The sequence below is a fragment of the Molothrus ater genome, chromosome 27 (assembly GCF_012460135.2).
Source record: "Molothrus ater isolate BHLD 08-10-18 breed brown headed cowbird chromosome 27, BPBGC_Mater_1.1, whole genome shotgun sequence".
NCBI lineage: Eukaryota > Metazoa > Chordata > Aves > Passeriformes > Icteridae > Molothrus > Molothrus ater.
In genome coordinates this window covers 5,464,583-5,488,941 of record NC_050504.2, presented here as the reverse complement: position 1 = coordinate 5,488,941, position 24,359 = coordinate 5,464,583, and the positions used below count along the sequence as shown (strand labels likewise).

The 24,359-nt window shown below is 69.9% G+C and overlaps 4 protein-coding genes across 6 annotated transcripts; 1 reads left to right on the top strand and 3 right to left on the bottom strand.

Moving 5' to 3' along the window:
* Nucleotides 1-442: 442 nt before the first annotated feature.
* Nucleotides 443-3,955, bottom strand: MRPL10 (mitochondrial ribosomal protein L10). Its single transcript, XM_036398713.2, has 5 exons — nucleotides 3,892-3,955; nucleotides 2,999-3,168; nucleotides 2,093-2,257; nucleotides 1,591-1,735; nucleotides 443-1,138 (listed from the first exon to the last, which is right to left on the bottom strand). Exons 1-5 carry the CDS (start codon nucleotides 3,929-3,931, stop codon nucleotides 894-896), a joined length of 765 nt encoding a protein of 254 aa, XP_036254606.1. The 5' UTR covers nucleotides 3,932-3,955; the 3' UTR covers nucleotides 443-893.
* Nucleotides 3,794-7,360, top strand: LRRC46 (leucine rich repeat containing 46). 3 transcript variants are annotated; one of them, XM_036398704.2, is made up of 8 exons: nucleotides 3,794-4,127; nucleotides 4,456-4,541; nucleotides 4,620-4,680; nucleotides 4,761-4,869; nucleotides 5,544-5,590; nucleotides 5,670-5,779; nucleotides 5,945-6,014; nucleotides 6,797-7,360. In XM_036398704.2, the coding sequence occupies exons 2-8, from the start codon at nucleotides 4,511-4,513 to the stop codon at nucleotides 7,335-7,337; spliced, it is 969 nt and encodes a 322-aa protein (XP_036254597.1). In that variant the 5' UTR covers nucleotides 3,794-4,127; nucleotides 4,456-4,510; the 3' UTR covers nucleotides 7,338-7,360. The 3 variants fall into 3 exon arrangements, with proteins under 3 accessions (XP_036254597.1, XP_036254596.1, XP_036254595.1); XM_036398703.2 differs by having other exon boundaries at nucleotides 5,670-6,014; nucleotides 6,797-6,957; nucleotides 7,039-7,360; XM_036398702.2 differs by having other exon boundaries at nucleotides 5,670-6,014.
* On the bottom strand, nucleotides 7,193-11,128 carry SCRN2 (secernin 2). The gene is given in 10 exon segments (XM_036398701.2): nucleotides 7,193-7,277; nucleotides 7,709-7,878; nucleotides 8,263-8,440; nucleotides 8,519-8,684; nucleotides 9,706-9,921; nucleotides 10,018-10,217; nucleotides 10,347-10,528; nucleotides 10,819-11,018; nucleotides 11,021-11,089; nucleotides 11,092-11,128. Coding segments are annotated over 9 exon segments (1,407 nt in total). The 3' UTR covers nucleotides 7,193-7,277; nucleotides 7,709-7,719.
* A 3,713-nt stretch (nucleotides 11,129-14,841) lies between these two features.
* Nucleotides 14,842-15,969, bottom strand: SP6 (Sp6 transcription factor). The gene has a single exon (XM_036398705.2). The coding sequence runs from the start codon at nucleotides 15,946-15,948 to the stop codon at nucleotides 14,842-14,844; it is 1,107 nt and encodes a 368-aa protein (XP_036254598.1). The 5' UTR covers nucleotides 15,949-15,969.
* Nucleotides 15,970-24,359: the final 8,390 nt, after the last annotated feature.

The window sequence follows — 24,359 nt, the reverse complement described above, 5'->3', positions numbered from 1 at the left end:
GGGGTTGGTCATCCCACGGGGGTCCCGGCAACCACCGACCCGCGGCGGTCCCGGGATGGGTGTCCGAGGGTCTCAGGATCATCATCCCTTGGCGACTGCCAACCCACGAGGGTCTCAGGGATCACTGACCCACCGGCATCCCGGGAATCCCCAGCCCATGGGGGTCTCAGGATCATCGTCCCGTGGGGCTCTCGGGGCTGATCATCCCATGGAAATCCCGGGAATCTCCACCCCGTGGGGATCCCGGCAATCCCTGACCCACGGGGGTGTCCGGGCCCACCCCTCCAAGGTGGTCCCAGGGCATTCCCACCCTGGGTTTGCCTCTCCCACCCCCAGCTCTTCTCCCTCAGACCCCCAGAGCAGCCCTGGCCTCTCCCCCCACCCTCGGGGGGCAGGACCACCCCCCACCCACCCCCAAAATCGCAGACAAGGCCTCGGCATCTCCACACAGAGACTTTAATGGGCAGGACAGGGAGCCCGGGGTGGGCTCAGTGTTACAGCACAGCCCCATCCCAAAGCCACGGGGCTGGGAGTGCCCCAATCCCCCCGGCAGGGTCCACCCCGCGCTCCTCCTCCTCTGGCTGCTCCCAGAGAGCCCCGATCACAGCTGGAGCGATCACAGCTGGAGCGATCACAGCTGGAGCGATCACAGCTGGAGCGATCACAGCTGGAACGCCGCTGGGACGATCCCGAGGGAGCACAAGGGAACGGCCACGACTCCCTGCAGGGCTGGGGGGGCAGCGGGACCCTCAGTGCCAAACCCCCAGCCCCTGACCCCGCTCTGTGGGGCTGCAGAATTCCATGGGAATCGTGTCCACCACCCTCCAGCCCCTCACCCGGGGCGCTCCCCGCTTCCCGTGGCCAGGGCAGGAGCTGGTTCCCGGCTCCCAGTGTCAGTGGTTGCCGGTGCCGGGGCCCGGGGGAGGCTCCGCGGCTCCGCCCGCGCCCCGCAGCCGCCGGATGTGCTGCTCCAGGAGCGCCGTGAGGTGAGCGGGGCCGCGCTGGAGCAGGGAGCAGGTCTGCGAGGGCAGCAGGGACAGCGCTGCCACCGTCTGGCCCTGGGACACCTCCAGGGGCGGCAGCCGGGCCACGTTCTCCACCCCCTGCCGGCTCAGGATGGTGTCGTCGATGCAGGCGCCTGGAAAAGGGAGCCGGGGGTGGAATCCCAGAGCCCCTGGGAGGGGCTGCTGGCTCCTGCGGGCTGCCTGCCCCGTCTGCAAGGATGCAGCTCCATCAGGGGCCTCATTCCCAGCCCCGGGCCGGCATTCCCAGCCCTGATGAGCCTCCCGAGCCCTGGGCAGGCCCTCCTTCCCAACCCTGGGCTCACATTCCCAGTCCTGGATGAGCCTCCCGAGCCCTGGATCCCCATTCCCAGCCCCGTTCCCCCACTCCCAGCCCCATTCCCCCATTCCCAGCCCCATTCCCCCATTCCCATCCCCGTTCCCAGCCCCGTTTCCCCATTCCCATCCCTGTTCCCAGCCCCGTTTCCCCATTCCCATCCCCATTCCCATCCCCACTCCCAGCCCTGTGCCCCCACTCCCAGCCCTGTGCCCCCAGCTCAGTGGCGTGGGGAGCAGGCCAGGCTCTCACCCAGCAGGTTGACCTGTGGCACCCCCTTGAGCACTCTCAGCATCTCCCTGGCCCGTGGCTCCGGGCTCACCAGCAGGATGTTCCGGCACACGAACAGCGGCAGCAGATTCCTGAGCTTGGACTGCGCCAGCACCGGCCGGGCCACCTGGGACAGAGCTCAGGGTGAGACCCGGGGCCACCGGGACAGCCCAGAGCCACCGGGACACCCCCAGGATATCCCCAGGATACCCCCAGAGCCACCGGGACAGCCCCAGAGCCACCGGGACAGCCCCAGAGCCACCGGGACAGCCCCAGGATATCCCCAGGATACCCTCAGACCCACCAGGATACCCCTGGAACCCCCAGGATACCCCCAGAACCCCCGGGATACCACCAGAACCCCTGGGATACCCCTGGAACCATCAGGATACCTCTGGGATACCCCTGGAAGCACTGAGATACCCCCAGAACACCCCAAGAACCCCCAGGATACCCCCGGATCTCCCGCGAGGCCCAGCCCCACCTCGTTGAGCACGAACTTGACGTGGATGTCGTGGCGGCGCAGGAAGTGCCGCAGCGTGGCCACGTCCTCGTCGGCCATGGCGTTGTACTGGCACACGGCCACCATGCGGCTGGCACGCAGCGTGGCCTCCAGCTGGGCACGCAGCACGCGGGCATAGCCGTCCTCCTGGGGACACCAGGCACGGCGGTGGCACGGGGGACGGCACCGGTGCCACAGCACTGCCCGTACCCGTCCTCCTGGGGCCAGGGAGTGTGGGGACGGGAGGGACCACTGGGGACAGGGAGTGTGGGGACAGGGGACAGCCCCGGTGTCACAGCAGTGCCCGTACCCGTCCTCCTGGGGACAGGGAGTGTGGGGACGGGAGGGACCACTGGGGACAGGGAATGTGGGGACAGGGGACAGCCCCGGTGTCACAGCAGTGCCCGTACCCGTCCTCCTGGGGACAGGGAGTGTCAGTGTGGGACAGGGCACAGGGGACAGGGTGGGACCCCTGGTGTGATCCCGCAGCTGGAAGTGCTGGGGGGAGATGGTCCCAGGGATTGTGAGGTGGTGCTGTGGGTTTTGGGGTGTTCCCATGGATCCCAAGGTGATCCCATGGATCCCAAGGTGATCCCATGGATCCCACCATGTTCCCAGGGATCTCAAGGTGTTCCCAGGGATCCCAAGGTGATCCCATGGATCTCAAAGTGTTCCCAGGGATCTCAAGGTGCCCCCCCCAGATCTCAAGATCCCATTCATGGGGTCTCACCTGTTTCCCAGCCCCCCATCCCACCCCATGGGATTACACCCTTCCAGGAGCTCCAGCCGGGCTGTGTCCCCCACCCGTGCCCCCTCCCGCAGGAACCCCCCCCAGAGCCATGCCGTGCCATGCCATGCCATGCTGTGCCATCCCGTGCCGTTCCGTACCTGCTGCTGGCGGGGCGCGGGGCGGGGCAGGCAGCGTGGGGGCAGGGCGGGCCGCGGGGGCAGGTACTCGGTCAGGGCCAGCAGCTTCTGCCGCTGGAAGTGCATGGCCTTCCAGTGCCGCGTCACCGCCTTGGAGCCGCGCCGCAGCAGCTGCAGGGCGGGCAGCCAGGCTGCAGGGCAGCGCTCAGTATGGGCACCGATACCGGCACCGGGCAGCCAGGCTGCGGGGCAGCGCTCAGCACGGGTACCGGCACCGATACCAGCATCGATACCGGGCTGCCCGGGGCTGCGGGGCAGCGCTCAGCACGGGTACCGGCACTGGGCTGCCTCGGCCCGGCCCCAGTCCTGGCCCTGGTTCCTGATCGTGCCCCAGACCCACTCGTGTTCCCGGTCTCTGCCCCCTCCCGTTCCCTGGCCCAGGCACGTTCCCAGTCCCGTTCCAATTCCAAGCCCCTGCCCCAGTCCCGTTCCCAGTCCCATTCCCATTCCCATTCCAAGCCCCTGCCCCAATCCCGTTCCCAGTCCCATTCCTATTCTAAGCCCCTGCCCCAATCCCGTTCCCAGTCCCATTCCTATACTAAGCCCCTGCCCCAGTCCCGTTCCCAGTCCCGTTCCCATTCCAAGCCCCTATCCCAGTCCTGTTCCAGTCCCATTTCAGGCCCTTGTCCCGTTCCCATTCCCACTCCCAGTCCAATTCCTGTCCCAGTCCTGCCCCGTTCCCATTCCAAGCCCCTGTCTCAGTCCCAGTCCCAGTCCCAGTTCCGTTCCCATTCCTGTCCCTGTCCCGTTCCAGTCCCAGTCCCGTTCCCATTCCAGGCCCCTGTTCCATCCCGTTCCCATTCCAGGCCCCTGCCCCAGCCCCGTTCCCCTTCCCGTTCCCGTTCGTCTCTCACCCCGCCGCCATCGCGTCCCGCTACCACTGAGCGCCGCCATCTTGGTCGCGCCGGCGCAAGGGCCTATGGGAAGGTGGACGATTCGTCACTTCCGGCGCGCCCGTCTCCATAGCAACGGCGTAACGCGGCCTAGGCGCGGCCTGGTTGCTCGGATACTCCTGGGATGCCCCTGGACCGGGGGTCGCTGAACCCCCCAAAGTGAGGGACTGAGCCCCAAACCCAGGGAACCGCTCCCGGTGAGCCCCCTGCCCTTTCCGAGGCTCTCTGAGCCCCAAACCCGCGGTACCCGCTCCCGCTGAGCTGCCGTGGCTCCATCTCAGGGGTCTCTAAGAGCCCCCGTCCAGTGGGGCCTGGTCCCGGTGACCCCCAGGCCCCATCCCTGGGGGTCTCTGAGATCCCCAGACCGGGGCTCCCGGTCCCACTGATTCCTGCAGTGCCATAATCGCCCTGGGTACAGAGCCCCTCCGCCCACCGTGGGGTCCCAGCCCTGACCCCACCCCAGCAATCCTTTCCCCACTGACATCCCCAACCCACAGGATTGTTTAGAACCCTCTGTTCCCTCAGACACTGCTCCTCCATCACCCCTGAGTGGGGACAAGGACCCCCAGGCCACCCCGCCATGGCTGAGCAAGGGGACGCCCTTTGTGGGGGTGAGTGAGGCACTGGGGGGCTCCTCCCGGGCAGGAGGGGCTGCCCCTGCCCTGGACCCCCTCTCTGAATCCCCACAGCCCCCGAGGAGCCGTCCCCAGGAGTGACCCTCAGCGACGGCCTCATCATGGCCCACACCCGGTGAGGATCCCCCAGAGCCCCCCTGGGCTGGAAGGGAGGGGGCTCAGGGCACCCCAAAACCCCCCCTGTGCCCCCTTTAGCTCCACGGGGCCGCTGCCCACTGGCACCGTCCGCTTGGACCGGGAGAACATCTCCTGCATCGGGAAAACCCGGGGGCAGGAAAGGATCCACAGCCTCTACCTGCAGCAGGTACGGAGCTGGGGGGGCAGAGACAGCCCAGGCTTGACACCCCCAGTCCTGATCCCACAGACACCCCAGTCCTGATCCTGGGGGCACAGACACCCCCAATTCTGATCCCACAGACACCCCCAGTCCTGATCCTGGGGGCACAGACACCCCCAATTCTGATCCCACAGACACCCCCAGTCCTGATCCTGGGGGCACAGACACCCCCAGTTCTGATCCCACAGACACCCCCACTCCTGATCCCACAGACACCCCCAGTCCTGATCCTGGGGGCACCCCCAGTTCTGCTCCTGTTTTCCCTCCCCAATATCCAGAAGGGAACAGTTTCCCCCCACCCTTGAGGGTTTCGGGGGGTTCCAGTTTGGTTGGGTTCCAGTGACCCCCCCGGTCCCCCCACAGGGGTCTCTGAGCCTCCCTCCATTCCAACCCCCTGGAATTCCAGTATTCCCAAACCCACATAGGATAACGCAGCTGGATTTTGGGATGTCTCCATGTCCTCCCACCCCATTCCCTCCCCAGAATCTCCCGTGTTGCCCCCAGGATTGGTTGGAGCAATCCCAGCACATTCCCAAAATGTGAATTTTCACTCAGCAGGCAAAAAAAAACCCCAAAAAAACCAAAACAACAACAACAACAAAAACACGTTGGGTTTTTTTTTTTTCTATTTTATTTTCCAGAACCAAATTGAGAAGATGGAGAATCTGGAGTGTTTTCCCAACCTGAGGTACCTGAGGAGGGCTGGGGAAGGGGACCAGGTGTCCCCAGGGGGCTGTGACACCCCCCTGCCCTCCTGAGCCCTGCAGGTTCCTGTGCCTGGCTGGGAACCGCATCCAGAGGGTGCAGAACCTGCAGGGGCTGTCCCAGCTGAGCCTCCTGGACCTGTCCCACAACCTGATCCAGGTGCTGGACACAGGTGGGAGCAGGGACCCCTCCAGGGCTGTCCTCGATCCCATTCCCACCCTCCTGCCTCAGTTTCCCCGGCTGTGGGGGTGCAGTGCTGCTTTGGGGGGGGTTTGGGGAGCAGGGATTTTGGCTCCCAGCTCAGCCCCCCCGTGCTTTCCCTGTTCCATCCTGGCAGAGGAGCTGCCCCGCAGCCTCCGGATCCTGGACCTGGCCGGGAACCAGTGCACCCAGCAGGAGGGATACAGGTGGGGCAGGAGGGGAGAAACAGCGCCCCAAAATCCGGGAGGAGCCTCGGGGGGACCTGACTGTGGCATTCCAGCACTTGCCGGAGAGCTGGGAAAGGATTCTGGGCAAAAGGGGAATGGATTCACATCGCCAGAGGGGATTTGGGGAAGGAATTCCTGGCTGGGAGGGTGGGGAGGGGCTGGGATGGGACTCCCAGAGGAGCCGGGGCTGCTCCTGGATCCCTGGCAGTGTCCCAGGACAGTTTGGATGGTGGGATGTGTCCCTGGGTGGAGCTGGATGGGATTTAAGGTCCCTTCCCACCCAAACCATTCCATGGAATATCAAACACAGCCTGGCCCTCCACACCCCAGGGATTGAATCCCTGCTCAAACCCCAGGGACTGAATCCCTGCTCTCCATCTCAGGGATGTGAATCCCTGCTCAAACCCCAGGGATTGAATCCCTGCTCTCCATCTCAGGGATGTGAATCCCTGCTCAAACCCCAGGGATTGAATCCCTGCTCAACCCCAGGGATTGAATCCCTGCTCTCCAAACCCCAGGGATTGAATCCCTGCTCTCCATCTCAGGGATGTGAATCCCTGCTCAAACCCCAGGGATTAAATCCCTGCTCAACCCCAGGGACTGAATCCCTGCTCTCCAAACCCCAAGGATTTGAATCTCTCTTCTCCAAACCCCAAGGATTTGAATCTCTCCTCTCCCCCCTCAGGCTCTGGTGGGCTGAGGGAGGATGGGACCCCCACTCCCAATCCCACAGCTGCAGAAAATTCGGCTTTTCCGCGCAGGGATGGGGTGCTGGCAGCGCTGCCCCAGCTCCTGCAGCTGGATTCCCAGCCCGTGCAGGGAAGCGTGGCCGAGGAGGAGGAAGGAGGAGGCTCCTGCAGCAGCGAGGAGGAGGAGGAGGAGCTGCTCCCGGTGCTCCGGGCTCCCTTCACGGTGGACAGAGGTGCGGGGGGGCACAGGACACGCGGCCGGGTCCCGGGGCCGGCAGTGCCGCGCTCTCTGCAGCTGCCGTCGCTCCGGGCAGGTTTCCTCGGGGACGTGCGCCGGGAGCTGGCGGGGCGGGCGCGGCTGCGGCGCACCCTGAGCCTGGAGGAGCACCGGGCCCGGCTGCAGGAGCTGCGGGAGCGCCGGGCGCTGCTGCTGGGCCCGGGGCAGGGCGGCACGGCCCGGCCGTGTCCCCAGCCCTGTCCCCAGGGGCACCCGGGGCCACCGCCGCCACCTCTGCCGGCATCCAGCGGGTCCAGCCAGCCCCCAGGCGAGGCCCTGCAGATGGAGACCCGTGCCAGCAGAGCAGAGAATGGGCAGTTATCCCAAATACCCTGAATAAAGGCTTTATTCCCACCCCAGTCCAGCCTGGTGCCACCCTGAGGGGCTGGAAAATGGGGAAAGCATTGGGCAGGACCCCCAGTCCCATATCCCATATCCCATATCCCATATTCCTGTCCTTCCCTGGAAGGATAAAGGGGCTGGAAAATGGGGAAAGCATTGGGCAGGACCAATCCCATATCCCATATCCCATATCCCATACCCCATATCCCATATCCCTGCCCTTCCCCTTGCACCCCATTCCAGCCTGAGCCCACCTCCAGGGCAAGCTGGGGACTGGGAGTCAGGAAGAGTCAGGGTCGGGCTCTGGGAGTGTTTTGTGATTCCCTGTCCATGACAAACGCCGTGAGGAGGCTGAGCCCACTCACCTGTGTGGGGTTTAGGTGTAAAACTTCATCTCGGCCTCCACGCAGTCGAAGAAGAGGTCGGCCAGCTCCTGGGGGCTGGGGCTCACGGTGCCCTGCAGCAGCTCCCGCATGCCCTGCAGGCCCTGCTGCTCCAGCTCCTGCAGCGTCCCCAGGAGCTGCCGGCCCCACTCCTGCAGGGAGCAGGGACGGGTCAGGGAGACCAGGGAGTCCGGAATGGGATCAGAGAGCTCAGAGCTTGATCCCATTGCAGGGTGGGGAGGGGTCTGTGAGGGCTGCAGGGTCTGAGAGGTCTGTGGGGTCTGTGGGATCTGCAGGGTCTGTAGGGCCTGTGAGGTCTGTGGGATCTGGGAGGTCTGTGGGTTCTGTGGGATCTGGGGGCTCTGTGGGGTCTGCAGGATCTGTGGGATCTGTAGGGTCTGTGGGTTCTGCAGGGTCTGCAGGATCTGTGGGGTCTGTGGGATCTGCAGGATCTGTGGGATCCACGGGCTCTGTGGGATCTGCAGGCTCTGCGGGCTCTGTAGGATCCATGGGGTGTGCGGGGTGTGCTACGGTACCCGGTCCCGCTCCATGAGCTCCAGCGCCGCCTGGTGCCGCCGGTAGAGCTCGTGCCGCCGATCCACGGAGCTCCGGAACCGCGGGATCTGCCGGGCCGGGTCCTGCGGGAAGCTCGGGGATCGCACCTGCGGCGCCGCCTTGATGCCGGCCACGAACACGAAGGGCTTGAAGACAGAGCTGGGGGAGGAGCCGGGATGAGAGAGCAGAACCCGTGCCGGGATGAGAGAGCAGGAACCGAGCCCGGCCGAGCCTCACCGGGAGGGGTCGGGGGTGCCGGTGAGGAAGTGCACGCAGGGCAGGGCGGGGTCGCGGGGCAGCACGGACACCATGCTGCCCGCCGTGCGGAACCCCTCGCTGTCCACGCAGATCCCGCTGGCCTTGTCCCGCAGGATGGACATCAGCGTCTCCTCCGTGATGTGACCTGCAGGGACGGGCAGGGCCACCTCAGCACCGCCAGCCTGGCCGGGGGCAGCGGGGAGGCACTGGGGAGAGGCGTGGGTGGCTCTGGGGACACACCAGGGTGAGATGTGGGGTGGCTCTGGGGACACACCAGGGTGAGGTGTGGGTGGCTCTGGGGACACACCAGGGTGAGGTGTGGGTGGCTCTGGGGACACACCAGGGTGAGATGTGGGGTGGCTCTGGGGACACACCAGGGTGAGGTGTGGGTGGCTCTGGGGACACACCAGGGTGAGGTGTGGGTGGCTGTGGGGACACACCAGGGTGAGGTGTGGGGTGGCTGTGGGGACACACTGGGGTGAGGTGTGGGTGGCTGTGGGGACACACTGGGGAGAGGCGTGGGTGGCTCTGGGGACACACTGGGGCGAGGTGTGGGTGGCTGTGGGGACACATTGGGGCGAGGTGTGGGTGGCTCTGGGGACACACTGGGGCGAGGTGTGGGTGGCTGTGGGGACACACTGGGGTGAGGTGTGGGGTGGCTCTGGGGACACACCAGGGTGAGGTGTGGGTGGCTGTGGGGACACATTGGGGCGAGGTGTGGGTGGCTGTGGGGACACACCGGGGTGAGGTGTGGATGGCTCTGGGGACACACTGGGGCGAGGTGTGGGTGGCTGTCCCCACGCCAGGCCCTGTCCCCAGGAACTGACAGCACAGAAGCAGTCTTTGGCGAGCCATGGGTGGCCATCCCTGTTCCCATCCCTGTCCCCACCTGAGCTGCCACAGGAGCTCCTTGCCAGCGTGGAAGCAGCCCTTGGGGAGCCATGGACGAGTATCCCCATCCCTGTCCCTGTCCTGTCCCTATCCCTGTCCTCATCCCCATTCCTGTTCTCATTCTTGTCCCAATCCTGTCCCCATCCCTGTCCCTGTCCTACCCCCCTTCCTGTCTCTATCATGTTCCTATCCCTGTCCCTGTCCTGTTTCCATCCCCATCCCAGTCCTTATCCTATCCTTGTCCTGTCCCCAGCCCATCCCCGCCCTGTCCCCACCTGCGTGCCGCTGCAGCAGCTCCCTGCCCGCTCTCAGCCGTGCCTTGGCAGCCTCCATGCGCGGGGGCTCTTTCTCCAGGGAGAACGCCCGTGCGAAGCTGAACTCGCCGTGCCCGCTCCACCAGCCCTGGCTCCGTGCCCGCTCCCGCAGCCCCGCGTGCTCGGCCGTGATCTCGCTGCCGATGCTCAGCTGGTTGGAGATGTTGCGGCTGCCCTCTGTGCCAGCCGGGCCCGGGGGTCACTCAGGGCGCTGTGGGACCCCCGGTGCCCCCCGTGCCCCCCGGTGCCCCCCGTGCCCCCGTGCCCGCTCACCGCGGATCCGCTGCGCTGCCCAGTAGCGCCCCGCGGTCTCCAGCAGCCAGGCCTCGTTGCGGTCGGCCAGCAGGAAGGTGTTGTGGTACACGAAGGGCTCCGGCTCCTCCTTGCAGCTCCCGCCCTGCCCGTGGCGCTCCAGCAGGGCCGTCATCACCTCCAGGGCCTCCCGGGCAGAGCTGCCCCGCTCCAGACCCAGCCTGTGCCAGCAGGGCCCGTCAGGCAGAGCCAGGGGCTGGGCACGGGGCTGTCCTCATCATCCTCATCATCCTCACCATCCTCACCACCCTCACGTTCATCACCTTCCTCGCCATCCTCACCCTCCTCACCTCACCAGGTCCATGCCCAGCAGCGCCTCGGCCTCGCCCAGGGGCTCTCGGGTCCACACGCCCTCGTTGCCCACGCAGACCCCGCAGTCGTTGGCGCCCATCTCGGCCCCCCAGAGCCAGGCGGGGCGGCTCAGCACCACGGCGTGCGTGTGCTCTGCCTGCTCGATCTGCAGGTACGTGCACTGCGGGGACACGGGGGACAGGGGGACACCGGGCATGGCCAGTGCTCTCAGCCACCCCGGCACACAGGGGTGACACCTGGCACACTGAGTGCTCTGTCCCTGCAGCCACCCAGGTACACCAAGGTGCTGTGCGGGGACACGGAGGTGACACCTGGCACCCTCAGTGCTCTCAGCCACCCCGGCACACAGGGGTGACGCCTGGCATGATCAGTGCTCTGTCCCTGCGGGGACACACTCGGGTGAGCTGGCACCTGACGCCTGCAGCCCCTTTGGCCCCAGCACGGTCTCACCTGGACTTTGTCCCCAGGCCGGTGGGTGGCAGCGGGGACATAGACGATCTCCTGCACCTCGTCCCGGGGCCGATCGGCGTTCTTGGCGAAGATGACGGCGGGGGACGCCGTGTGCGGGGGCATGGCCACGAAGCAGTCGCAGGACGAGGGCACCGGGCCGTGCCCCGCCATCCTAAACTGGGTCAGGGCGGGCACCGAGGCGATGTCAACCCCCGGTCCCTGCCCCGGATGTGTCCCCGGGGTCCCTTTGGGGCTGGGCATGGAGGGGCTGCCGTGGTCCCTGAAACTTGGGGGACATCAGGGACCCCATGGCGGGGTGACCTGGGGGGCAGCCCCCGCCCCGGGACCCCGCAGCTCCGCTCCGACCGGAGCCACCCCCCTCCCAGCGCCGGTAACCGGGACCCCCCAGCACCGACCGCGGACGGGAGCCCCTCCCTCCCAGCGCCGGTAACCGGGACCCCGCGGGGGCCTCCCGTCCCCACGGACCTGCCGCTGCTTCCGCAGCTCCGCCGCTGCCCGGACCCGCCCCGGCCCGCCCTGTCCGGCCCCGGCCCGCCCTGTCCAGCCCCGGCCGTGCGACGGCGGCGCCCGGTGGCCGGAGGCCGCACGGCGGCAGCGGCGGGGACCGGCACCGGCACCGGGACCCGCGTGGGTCGGGGGCTGCGGGTCCCAAAGGAGCCCGGGGACGGGGGTCCCAATTTTCCTCCCGTGGGGCAGGGACGGTGCTGGGGCTTCCCGTGGGCAGCGCCGGCGTGGGCAGCGCCCGGCCCGCGGGGGGACCCTGCCCGCCCGGCCGGCCCGGGGGGCGCAGGATGGGACCCGCAGGGGGGGCTCGGCTGTGTCACCCCCAGAGCCCGCGGCTCCCGGGGTCCCCGTGCTGAGAAGCCTTGGAGAGCCGAGGCCGGGCTGGGGGACCCTGAGCCCCTCCGGGGGGATGGTTTGGGGTCGGGATCCCAGACCCCTGAGCCCCTTAGAATGAATGATTTGGGGTCGGAATTCCGGACCCCTGGGTCCCTCGGTGGGGAGGGTTTGGGGTCGGGATCCCAGACCCCTGAGTCTCTTGGGCAGGGCTGATTTGGGATCGGAATTCCAGACCCCTGGATCCCTTGGAATGAATGATTTAGGGTCAGGATGCCGTACCCTGAGTCCCTTGGCAGGCCTGATTTGGGGTCGAGTTGCCAACCCCCTGAATCATTTGACAGGGCTGATTCGGGGTCCGGGTGCGGGACCCCCGCGTCCTTGGGCAGGGATGGAGCCGGAGAGCCGGAGCGTGGAAAACACGCGGCGTTTATTCCAGTACAAAACCCAAACCCCGCAGCCCCGCAGCCTCTTCACAGCACAAACGCTCCCCTCGCCGGGCCGGGGGCACCCCCGGGGCCGCCCCGCTCCGTCCCCCGCAGCCGCCCCCAGCCCGGGGCCCCGCCGGGCCGGTCCCTCCCTGCCCCGGGGGCGGGCGGGGGACGCGGCGGTTCGGGGCGCGGGGCCGGGATCCCCACGCCGCAGCAGGCTGGACTGGTTTCCCGGCCGCCGTCCCTCCCCACCCGGTTTTACAGCCTTCATTGCCCCATCGCGGCAGGCAGAGCCCCGGGGCTGCGGGGGCTGAGCGCACCTGGGGGGGCTGAGCGCACCTGGGGGATGCTGAGCGCACCTGGGGGATGCTGAGCGCACCTGGGCCCCCCCGCAGCCCCCCAGGCTGGATCAGCTCGCTGAGGCTGAACCCCGAGTGCCGGCGTGGCCGTGGGACCTCCCCAGCCCAGGCGTGGGGTGCCCCTGGTGCAGCCCCCCCCAGTCTGGCCCCAAAAGGCCGGAGCCCCCCTCCCGCAGGTGCTGCTGGAGCCGGGCTCGGCCGCTAAAGTCCCGTTGGTGCCACTCTGAGGGACATTGGGGAGGGTCCAGAGCCCCCCCAGGGTCCCTTTGGGAGGTGAAATCCCATCTGGGGGACCCCGAGGGGGGGAATTTTGTGCTGGAAAAGGCAAATTCCGGAGTCGGGGACGTCCTTCGAGAGCTGGGAGAGCCCAGGTCACCCGAGTCCTGCGGGGGGACAGCGGTGGCCGGGCTGGGGACACGTCCTGGGACCCCCCCCAGCGAGACTTCACCTCGTGCTGGGGGTCCCAGCCCCAGGGCTCGCCCCGCCCGCTGCTGCAGCCCCTGCGCAGCCCTGGGGACGGGGACAGCGGTGGGGACAGCGATGGGACCCTTGCAGGGGCCCGAGCCCTCCCCATCCGCACAGCCCACGGCCACAGCTCCGGCCTGGGACCTCCACTCTGCCCGAGCGGCAAAGCCTGGCTTCACCTTAATAAAATAATAATAATTAATAATTAATAATAATAATAATTAATAATTAATAATAATAATAAAACACTCAAAACCGAAGGCCTTGGGGCGCCCTCTGGGCACGGACCCCACTCGACTTCACCTCTACCCCTTCCCCCCCTGACCTCGGGGTGCTCCGAGCCTGGGCAGCCCCTGGCACGGCCCCCCCAGAACCCCAGGAGGGGCCGGGCCGGGGCTCAGCGCCCCCCAAATCTCCCTCCCTCCCCAGATTCCCAACTGGTTCGAGCTGGTGCTGGCTGGGGGGCAGCGCCGGGGGGACCCCGGGTGCCTGGAGCAGCCAGCGAACCCCCACCCCCCCAAACCCCCCTCCCCAGGTCCCGCTTCAGCTTCTCCTTCTGTGTCCGAGGGGTTCTGCCAAAATCGGGGTGTAAGACCCCAAAAGATCTAAAAACCGAGATTCACGGACCCGCAGCCAGGGGTGAGGGACAGATACGGGGTGCCCCGGGGACAGGGAGTGTCCCCAGGGGAGGGAAACTACGGGGTCCCTGGTGGGGGAAGGCCCGGGGGTCCCGGGAGGGAAGGGGCAGCTCTGGGGTCCCCGGGGGGACGGGCAGCATGCAGGGGCCGGGCAGAATTCCCTGGAGCTACGGGATCCCGGGGAGGGACGGCTACGGGGCACAGGGGACGGGCAGCATGCACGGAGGGGACGCGGGGTCCCCGAGGGGCCCGGGGGGCGGCTGCGCTCCCCGGGAGGGGCAGGGGGCGCGGGCAGCCGGCCCGGGGCGGGGGTGCCCGCAGGGAGGGGCGGGGGTCGCGGGCGGGCAGCGCGGCCGTGCCAGGCCGGAGGAATGCGGCCGCCCCGGCTCTCCCGGGCCCGCGGCCGCCCCGGTGCTTCCCGCGGCGGTGGGTGTGGGAAAGCTGCAGGTGTGCGCTCGGGCCACCGCCCGCCGCGGCCCCCGCGGCCCCCCGAGCTCCCCACGGCTCACACTCGCGCAGGAATTCTCTTTCTTTTTTTTGGTTTCCCTTTTTCTCCATTTGAGCCACGATTCGGGCCAAAAATGGGTTTCGCATCCTCGAGCCCCACAGCCAAAGCGGGGCTGCAAGGGCGGGGGACCCCCGCCGGCTCAGCCGCCCCAGCTGGGGCCGGGGGATGTCGCCGACCCCCGCGTGTCGCCCGTGGGTGGCTGCGCCAACGCCTCGTGAGCGACGGGAGAGCGGGGCAGGCACGGGGGCGGCTGAGCCCGGGGTGCCGCAGCTCGGAGGGGACCGTGGGGAGGGCCCGGGGGGCTGCGGCCGCCCCCACCCCGAGCGGAGGCTCCCGGGTTCCTCCTCTACCCTCCTCTCTCCCTTTCTCCTTCTCCTTCCTCCCCTTTGGGCTGGACGTGCCCGGGCAGCTCCCGCTCCTTCGGCTGCCATTGATGTTCCTCCCAAACAGCCCCGCCGCCTGCCAGCAGCCTCCCGAAAAAAAAAGATTTGGGAAGCCGGGGGAGGATGAGTGCGGGGGGGAGGGAGGGAGAAGCGGGGCGGGAGAGCGGCAGCGGCACAAGTGAAACCGCCGCGGGGCAGCTCCGGCTGCGGCGCTCCCCAACGCCGCGCCGGGGCCGGGGCCGCGCCACCAGCGCCGTCCCCGGGCTCGCCGCCGCTCCCGGCACAAGGAGCCAGCCCTGCGCCGCCCCCCGGCCCGAGCCCCTCCGGAGACCGGCCCCGAGGGCTGCCCCCGGCCCCCGCCCCCGCTCGGGGCTCAGCGGCTCAGTTTGTGGGGGCGGCCGTGCCCCCCTCCGGCTCCCTCTTGCCTCCCTTGGCGGCCGCCGCGTCCCCGGCGCCTTTGCCCTCGGGCTCGGGCCCGTCCTTGCCCCCGTCGTGCGTCTTCATGTGCTTGCCCAGGTGGTCGCTGCGCATGAAGACGCGGCCGCAGACGGGGCAGGAGAATTTCTTGGCGCCCGTGTGGGTCTGGAGGTGCCGCTGCAGCTCGTCGGAGCGGGTGAAGCGCTTGCCGCAGAAGAGCCAGTTGCACACGAAGGGCCGGTCGCCGCTGTGCCAGCGCAGGTGGGCTTTCAGGTGCGAGGTCTTGGCGTAGGCCTTGCCGCAGCCCGGGATGTGGCAGTTGTGCAGGTGCTTGCGCTTGGCCCCCTCGGGGCAGGGGCCGCCCCGCTCGGCCTCCTGGCAGTTGGGGCAGCGGCACGCCGCCTGCCCCCCGCCCCGGGGCACGGCCCGCCGGGCCCCCTTGGGCCGCCCCCCGCCCTCGCCCTCCGCGCCCCGCGGCTCCGGGGGCCCCTCCAGCGCCTTCACCCCCTCGGCCGCCAGCAGGTGCTGCGCGGGCGGGGGCAGCAGGTGGGCGGGGGGCGCGCAGAGCTGGTGCTCGGCCCCGCCGTACCCGCCCAGCCCCGCGGGCAGCCCGGGGTGCGCGGGCACCGGCAGCCCCGCGCCCTGCCCCGGCGGCAGCTCCATCCAGCTGGCCCCGGCGTGCAGCTCCCACCAGTTGACGCCTCCGCCCTCCTCGCCGGGGGCTCCGGGGTGCGGGGGCCGAAACCAGGGCTCGTAGGGATGCGCCATGTCCGGGGCGGCCGGCAGCAGCTTGGCGTAGGCTCCGGGCGCGGCGGGGCCGTCGGGGGGCAGCTCTAACCTCGGGGGGCCATGGGGCTCGTAGGCGGCGGCGGCGGCGGCGAACGCGGCGTCCTCGGGCCCCGGCAGCGGCAGCTCGGGCGGCGGCAGCGGCGAGGCGAAGTCGGGGGCGCCCGGCGCGGCGGGGCCGTGCGGCTGGAAGGGCTGCAGCGGCTGCAGGTCCAGGTGGGTCGGGGAGGCGCGGGGCGCGTCCGAGGGCTGCGATCCCAGGGAGCCGCAGACCGCCGTCAGCATCGCGGGGCGGCGCGCACGGACCTGCGGGGCCAAGCGGGGCGGGCGGGGAGGGGGGAGAGGAGCTGTGAGAGGAGGAGGGGGCGCAGCTCCGCGCCCCCCGACCCCGCGCGCACCGGAACCGGCACCGGCACCGGCAGCCGCGGCCTGGGAGTAGCTGAGCCCCCACCGAGGGGGTTGCGCTGCTCTGCGACACCGCTGTGACACCGGGATGGTGGCACCAGCCGGGGGGGGGCACCCCTCACACCCGTCCCCGCCCCCTGTGCCAGCCCCTGGTGCCGCTCGGTCACGTCTGCAGCCCGGAGGGGTCGGTGCCTAATTCCAAAATCCGAGGAAGCCTCCAACGTCTGCTCGGGCACCTCCCCGACTGTGTCCCCCAACACTGCCAAGGGGACGGAGGTGGCATCCCCAAACCCACGGCGGGGACACGCGAGGCCAACCTGTCTCTGCCGCGTCCCAGGCGGGCTGGGAAAGCCTCGCCCCCCGCCGCTGCCGCCCCCAGGCCAGGCCCAGCTGGGAGCCCTGGGGCTGCTTTTGGGGGGCTGCCCCCCCGGGCCGGCCGGCAGCGGGAGGAGGCAGCGGAGCCCCGGGCCGAGCCCCCGGCAGCGCTTTGAAGCCAGGCCCGGGACGGCTTCGCCCGCACCCCCGGGGCACCCCCGGGGCAGCGGCGGCGCCCCCAGACCCCCGGGCAGCCGCAGCCTCCAGCAGGGCGGCCGTGACTCAGCGGGAGCTGCGCAAACCCCACGGGGCCGGGGACGGGCCCCACCCCGGTGTCGAAATCCACCTGCCGGCACCGGCTCCCGCCCCCCGGCACCGGCTCCCGCCCCCCGGCACCGGCTCCCGCCCCCCGGCTTCCCAGCGGCGCCGCCGTGAGGGGCGGCCGGGACCCCCCCACTCCCACCGGCCGCTCTCGTCACCATCCCCCGGGCCCGGCCACCCCCAGGGCCCGCGGGGGACAGGGACAGACCCTCGGAGACGGGGACAGACCCTGAGGGACAGGGACAGACACTCGGGGACAGGGACAGACCCTCGGGGACAGGGACAGACCCTGAGGGACAGGGACAGACCCTCGGGGACAGGGACAGACCCTCGGGGACAGGGACAGACCCTGAGGGACAGGGACAGACCCTCGGGGACAGGGACGGACCATCAGGGACAGGGACAGACCCTCGGAGACGGGGACAGACCCTCAGGGACAGGGACAGACCCTGAGGGACAGGGACAGACCCTCGGGGGCAGGGACGGACCCTCGGGGACAGAGTCGGACCATTGGGGACAGAGTCGGACCCTCAGGGACAGGGACAAACCCTCGGGGACAGACCCTGAGGGACAGGGACAGACCCTCGGGGACAGAGTCGGACCACTGGGGACAGGGACAGACCCTGAGGAACAGGGACAGACCCTGAGGGACAGGGACAGACCCTCAGGGACAGCGACAGACCCTGAGGGAGAGGGACAGACCCTCGGGGACAGGGACAAATGTCCCTGCTTGGGGGGTGCTGGAAGATTTGGGGTGGGGGATCCCCCGAACGGCCCCCCGTGCCCCCCAATGCCCACGCTGTGATTCCGGGGTCCCCACAGTGCTGGAGACCCCTCAGCCGCGTGGGGACCCCGTTTTCCCCTGCCAGGCGTCACCCGGGCAGGCAGGGGGACCCCAAAGACCGGGGTGGGAGTTTGGGGGGGTCCCAAAATCCCCCCGACGGGACCCGCCCGTTCCTGTACTGCCGACACAGGTGGGGCTCGGCCCCCAGGCTGGGGGCAGGATGAGCCCCCCGGGGTGGCAGCTGAGCAGGTTTGGGGGTCCTGCTGCCCCGTGGGGGCTCGGCTCTGCCCACCCCAGCCCTGGGGACTGTCCCTGCCTCCCGGGGGCACGGGTGGGCTCGGGGGGGGCTGGCACTGCCGGCTCCATCGCCGCCTCAGGGGGTCCTGAGACCCCCGACCCTGATCCCCACGAGCTCCGAATTGGGGTCAAAGCCACGAAGTGCGGGCCCCTCACGGCCTTTCGGGTGCTGGCACGGATGGGACCCCCAGGGCTGAGGGACATCCCGCAGCCCCCCAAACCCCCGCGGGACGGGAGGGACCCTCCGGGCGCTCCGGGGCCGCTCCAACCCCGCCGGATCCAGAACGGGGCTCTCCTGGGACACCCCAATCCCAGCGATCCCCCCCGGCTCGGGGGTCCCACCGACCCCACCGTGACCAGCGGCACCAGAGCCCATCGCAGCCCCCAAAGGCGGGAAAGGGCCGCGACCGGGATGGGGGAGCGCTGGGAGCACCCCCCTGCACGGGCCTGTCCCGGCCGGGCACGGAGCCTCCCAGGACATTTTTCCATCCGGGAATGATGACAAAAATCCCCAGGGGCCCCCAGCGTCCTCCCTCCCTCCCTGGCGGGGCTCAGCGACGCGTTGGCCATTTCACCGCAGGGAAACTGAGGCAGCGGCGGCTGAAGCGTCCCGTGAGTCACGGCCCGGGCTGGGCACAGGCGGCCCGGCCCCGTCTCCCGGCTCCGCCGGTGCCTCGCCCCGCGGCGGGGCCGGGCGGGCGCCGCTGCCCCCAGCACCGGCAGCCCCGACGGGGGCACGGGGGCGGCGGCGGGGCCGGGCTCGGGGGATGCCGCGGCTCTGGGGGCGATGCCGCGGGTCCCGGGGGATGCCCGGGTGCCGGGGGGCGCGGTGGGATCGGGACCGTCCCCCCCGAGCCGCGGCGGAGCTCCCGGGGGGTTTGGGAGGGGAGCGCGGCCGCACCGGTGGCGGCGGGGGGGTCCAGCCTGTGCAGCCCCCGCAGGACTCGGCACCGCGCGAGGGTCTCGGAGCCCCGGGAAGAGCCGCGGCCGCGAGGGGCGGGGGTCGCGCCGGAGATCGGAGGGAGGGGACGCAGCGCGGGGTCCCGGGAGGCGGCGGGGCCGGGAGCGCCGCGCTCGGGGGCCAGCGGGGACTCGGCGGGGCCGGAGCGGCAGCGTCCCCGCCGTGGGTCAGGGCGGCCGCGTCCCCGGGACCACCCCGAGGGTCCCCGGGACCATCGCGAGGGTCCCCGCGGCACCGGGGGTACGTACGGCTCTAGCGGCGGCTCGGTCCCGGCGGCTCCGTCCTCATGGGCGCGGGCGCTGCTTCCCGAGGGGACCCCGAGGGACCCGCGCGGCTCCCCAGGGACGGGGCACCCACTGGGCCGGGCGAGCAGGAATGGCCGGGTCCCAGCCCGGCCGCCGGCTCTTCCCTCCGCCCCCCCGCCCAGCTCCACCCCCGGCCCGGTGATTTTAACCCTTGGAGGCAGAGCCGCAGCCCCGGCGCTTGACAGGAGCCGGCTCCGGTCTCAGGATCCGGCGGATGAAAGCGGAGGGAGGGGACGGGAAGTTCGCAGCAGACACCGCAAACAGGGGGGTAATTAAAGAAGAAAGCAACAACCGCCTCCCTCCCGCGGCCCTGGCCGCCTCCTCCTGCCACCCCCGGGGACCCCCGGGCGCCCCTTCTGTCCCCACGCCCCTCCAGGCCCCCCCTCGCCTGCTGGTGACACACGGGGGTGGCCGCCCCCCGCCTGCCACCCCCGCTCTGTGTGCCCGCACAGGGGCGGGCACCTGCTCCTGCCCGCAGGGATGTCACCTGTCCCCGTGGGGGGCTCAGTGCCCCCCACTGCCCCTCGGTTCTGCCCGTGGCACCAGTGGGACGGGGGGGAATACACAGGGGACAATTTTGGGGTCACAGCTGGCAGGAGGGAGTGGGACACAGGACCCAGCGTGACCCCGATGGATTTGGGGCGACCCAGAAGCACCCGGGAGGCGCTGGCGGAGCCTGTCCCCGCTCGGGCGGGGGTGTCCAACCCCCGTGTCTGCCGTGTCCCCCCCGAGGCTGCCGGGAGGGACAAACCCCGCGAGCCGCCGGGTGACAACACCGCGGCCGCTGGAGCCACTTAATCACCGGCGCGTCCTGTCCCCATTTCCAACCGCTGCGCCCGCCCGGCGGCCCCCGCAGCCCCCGGGGACCCCGGTGGGCACGGGGGGAGTCCCCGGCTCCCCAGATCCCACGGGCGAAGGCGGCGGGGGCCCCGCGGAGCCGGGCCGGGGCTGGCAGCGCCGCGATCGCGGCCGGCGCGTGGGAGCCCGCAGCTCCCGGCGAGCGCCCGGCCCGGCCGAGGGAGCAGCGAGCTCCGCCCTGGCCGCGGGGAAAACTCGGCTGGGTTTTCATCATCCCGGCACGGACGGGCCCGCCGCCGCCGCCAACCAAACGCGGCTGCCCGGTGGGCTGAGAGCGGCACCAGCGGAGGGGATCGGGGCACCGGGACGGGGGCACCGGGATGGGGATGGGGACATTGGGATGGGGACACGGGATGGGGATGGGGACACCGGGATGGGGACACGGGGTGGGGACATGGGATGGGAATGGAGACATTGGGATGGGGACACAGGGATGGGGGACACTGGGCTGGGGACACTGGGATGGGGACTCCAGGATGGCCCCTTTGGGGTTTCTGGCTGTGCAGAAATGGGGCTGAACACACGCACGGGGCTCTGTAGGGCACATCTGGGGGGATTTGGGCACACCCCAACCCCAGGGTCCCACTGCGCTCGCTCTCCTCTGCCTCCCCAGGAGGATCCAGGGCTGTTCCCGCGGCTGCTCCAGCCTGGGGACCCCCGAGTGCTCTTGGGGTTGGGGTGGCGCCTTGGGCTCCCTGGCTGGCCCTGGGGGCCGGATCGTGGCCTCCAACAGCTCTGGGGGGCAGACTTGGCATGGGCAGCTCCAGCCACCCCAATTCCCATCCCCATTCCCATCCCATCCCCATTCCCATCCCAATCCCAGTTCCCATTCCCATTCCCATCCCAATCCCAGTCCCCATCCCTGCTGTGCCACCACAGGGAACACGGACGGTGCCTCCTGGTCCCCAGCTGCCCCTCAGCCACCCCGCACACATGGCCTGTCCCCGTCCCTTCGCCCCAGGGGCTGCTCCCAGTGCTCCCAGTGCTCCCAGTGCTCCCAGTGCCCCCAGTGCAGGATGATCCCAGGCTCTCCCATCCCGGCCATTCCCGCTCCAGGAAGGGGCTGCAGGGTGGGAGGACGTGGGGGACACGAGGGGACAGGGATGGGGGTCTGGGAGGGCCAGGACCACCTCAGGACCACCTCATCCCACCAGCACCACACCCCAAACCTCCCGGGACCCTCCAGACCCACCCCAAAACAGATCCTGGGCTGGGACCCTGCTGGGAGGGGTCTGGGAGCAGGAGGAGGCTGCGGCACCGCACTGGGGGCACGGGGGGCACGGGGGGCACGGGGGGCACCAGGATTTGGGGTCTGGGGGCTCCCGGAGCCCCCCCCGGCAGAGCTGGGACCACCCAGGGCAGGGAATCACAGGGGGGATCCGAGTGTCTGAAACCCCGAGCAGTGCCTTGAAATTACTGCTAATTACAGCTCATTTGCATAAATTATAAGGCAAGAGGCAAATGCCGCCAATCCCTCCGAGTGATCAGGCAGCGGGGGGGGGGGGGCAGAGGGGGGACAGGGGGGGTCGGGGCTCCCCAAAACTGCAGCGCGACCTCGGGGTGTCCCCAGAGCCCGGCAGGGGAGGGACACGGCCCTCGGTGGGTGACAGGGAGGGGGACAGGGCTGGGGGTGGCACTGGGGGGTTCCGGGGGTGTCCCGGGGGTGTCCCACCGTGTCTCGGAGCTCCTCCCTGTCCCCGCCCCTGCGTGCCCCCCCTTGGCCGGTGCCGCTCCCCGCTCGGGGTGCCGGGGGGGCTCTGCCGCGGGGCTGCGCCGTCTGGGCCGCCCCGTCCCTCTGGGGACAGCCCGGGGGCGCCCGCGGGGCCCAGACGGGCCCGGGCGGAGCCGCCGGATCCTCCCCGCGGGTCCGGGGGGGCCCCACGCCCAGACGGGCCCGGGGGGGGACGCGGGGGTGACGTTGGAGCTGCCGAGCCCGGGGGGGACCCGGGGCTGCTGCAGGTGGCGCATGGGGACAGGGCCAGGTGAGGGGGGGACGGGGGTGGCACTGGGGGGGCACGGCCCTGGGGAGCGGGCACAGTCCTGGGGGGGTGTCACGGTCCCCACGGGGGTGTCACAGCCACCATGGGGGTGTCACAGTCCCCACGGGGGTGCCACGGTCCCCACGGGGGTGTCACAGCCACCATGGGACTGTCACGGTCCCCACGGGGGCGTCACGGCCCCACGGGGGTGTCCCAATACCCGCCAGGACACCCCCGTGTCCCCCCTCGCTGTCCTCCAGCAGTGCCACGGCCGGTGCCCGGGGCACAGCTGGCACACCTGGCACGGCTGGCACGGCGCTGCCCCCCGCTGCCCGAGGCCAGGGCGGCCTGCCATCCCGGCAGAGATCTCTATCGCGATTATCGCGACGGGGTTGCCCTGCCCGCAGCGCGTGCCCGCGGGCGGCGTTTCCTCAGCGATCGCTGTCGGGACTCGGGCTCCGCGCCGGGGCTGGGGCTCGGTGCAGCCTTAAACGCGAGTTTTAATTGGAGTTTTAATTAGTCCCGTGCTAATCTCGCTGCCGTATCTGCGCCCCAGCGGCCCCGCTGTCAGTCACGGCCCGGGGAAACCGGCCCGGAACGGGCGGGAGAGCGGGACAGGGACAGGGGACAGCGGGGACAGGGACAGGGATGGGGACAGGGGACACTGGGCTGAATTGGGGACAGGGGACAGCGGGGACAGGGACAGGGACGGGGACAGGGGCACGGGGGGACAGGGATGAGGACAAGGATGGGGACAAGAATGGGGACAGGGACAGGAATGGGGACAGGGATGGGGACAGGGACAGGGATGGGGACAGGGGCACGGGACAGAGACAGGGATGGGGACAGGGGCACGGGGACAGGGATGGGGACAGGGACAGGGATGGGGACAGGGGCACGGGACAGGGATGGGGACAGGGACACCTTTCCCCAGCAGAGACCCAGCCCAGCCCCCGCGCTGCCCCCGGGGGTGTCCCCGAGTGTCCCCAACCCCGCGAGCCCCCAGCGCGGGACTGAGGCGGGCCGGGGGGAGCCGGGGAGGGTTTTGGGGCGCGGGCCGGGGGTCGGGTGAGTAAGCGGAGCGGGGAGGGCGGGGGTGAGGGCGGGGAGGCGCTGGCCGCGGCTGCTTCCCACAAATGGAGGCCCCGCGGCCACAGACACGGCACAACAAAGCACCGGGCAATTATTTGGCTCCAGTGGGAGCTGCCGGGCCCGTGGGGGCTGGAGCCAGCTGGGCACCCCCGGCACCCCCGGGCGGCACCGCCGAGGGGACCCCGGGAGGGTGAGGGACCCCCCAAAAGGGGATGCGGGACATTGAGCACAGCCCAGGTTTTGGGAGGGGCTGGGGATACCCATCGCTTTTGGGAACCCCGAAATCTGCGAGGGGATTGGGGATCCGCGTCTCTTTGGGGACTCCGAAATCGGCAAGGGGATTTGGGATCCCTGGCCCTTCTGGCAGCCTGAAGACCCCAAAGCTCTCCAAGAGCCCCGAGCCCACAAAATTTAGAAGGGGACTGGGGACCTCCATCCCTTCTAGCGCCTTGAACACCCCAAAACACTACAAGCACCCTGAACCCCCAAATTCTGTCATGGGAATGGGGACCCCCATCCTCTCAGGGAACCCCCATCCCCTCCGGGACACTGAATCCCCCCTCGCCCCTCGCACCCCGATTGTTGTCAGGGTTTGGGGACCCACATCCCACCCCAGGTTCCGCAGGGACCCCCCGAACCCCGCTGTGCCTCCTCCCCGCGGGAGTTGGGGACCCTCGGGGGCGCCATCGCCCCGGAACCCCCCGATCCCCTCCCTGGGACCCCCCGGATCCCCTCCGTGCCCGCCCCGGGACCCCCCGGATCCCCAATCCCGGGACCCCCGGACCCCCCTCACTGGGACCCCCCGGACCCCCCTCACTGGGACCCCCCGGAACCCCTCCGCGCCACCTTTGATTGGGGAGGGGGGGGGCGAGGGGGATCCCCGGGACTCCCCACCCGCCGGGGGACCCCGTGACGTCATCCGGCTTCAGCTGCCCCCTCCGCCAATCGCAAGCGCAGCTCCGGCGCCTCGCGACTTCCATTAATTCATTAATCTGTCAATCAAATTATTGTGACCAATCATAAGGCGTGTTTTGTGCGGATCACGCCCAAGAGTAACTCCGCCCCCTTGAAGGCCTGTCAATCAAACACGATAGCCACAGGCTGGGCTTGCGTCCATTGGCTGTCGATGCTGTCAATCAGAGATATTCCCTGCTATTGGCTCTCCGCTGCCGTCCGTCACCTCAGAGCTCCGCGCCCATTGGCGGAGCCATCCCTCCATCACGCGCTTTACTGCTCGGCGCAGCTGCCCATCAACCGTTTCCCCTCCTCGGATTGGCCGTCTCTCCACCATCTCACCGCCCATTGGCCAGATCGCAAAGCAGCCGGGCGGCGATTGGCCCAAACCCCCTCTGTGGGCGGGCGCAGCAGGGCGGTGCCCG

Coding starts and splice junctions, on each gene's coding strand:
- MRPL10 (XM_036398713.2), bottom strand. CDS start 3,931: ATGGCGGCGCTCAGTGGTAGCGGGACGCGATGGCGGCGGG. Junction 3,169..3,891: donor CGGGACGCGATGGCGGCGGG/GTGAGAGACGAA, acceptor GCTGCCCTGCAG/CCTGGCTGCCCGCCCTGCAG. Junction 1,736..2,092: donor TCAAGTTCGTGCTCAACGAG/GTGGGGCTGGGC, acceptor GCTCTGTCCCAG/GTGGCCCGGCCGGTGCTGGC.
- SP6 (XM_036398705.2), bottom strand. CDS start 15,948: ATGCTGACGGCGGTCTGCGGCTCCCTGGGATCGCAGCCCTCGGACGCG.
- LRRC46 (XM_036398702.2), top strand. CDS start 4,511: ATGGCTGAGCAAGGGGACGCCCTTTGTGGGG. Junction 5,591..5,669: donor GAGTGTTTTCCCAACCTGAG/GTACCTGAGGAG, acceptor TGAGCCCTGCAG/GTTCCTGTGCCTGGCTGGGA. Junction 6,015..6,796: donor ACCCAGCAGGAGGGATACAG/GTGGGGCAGGAG, acceptor TTTTCCGCGCAG/GGATGGGGTGCTGGCAGCGC.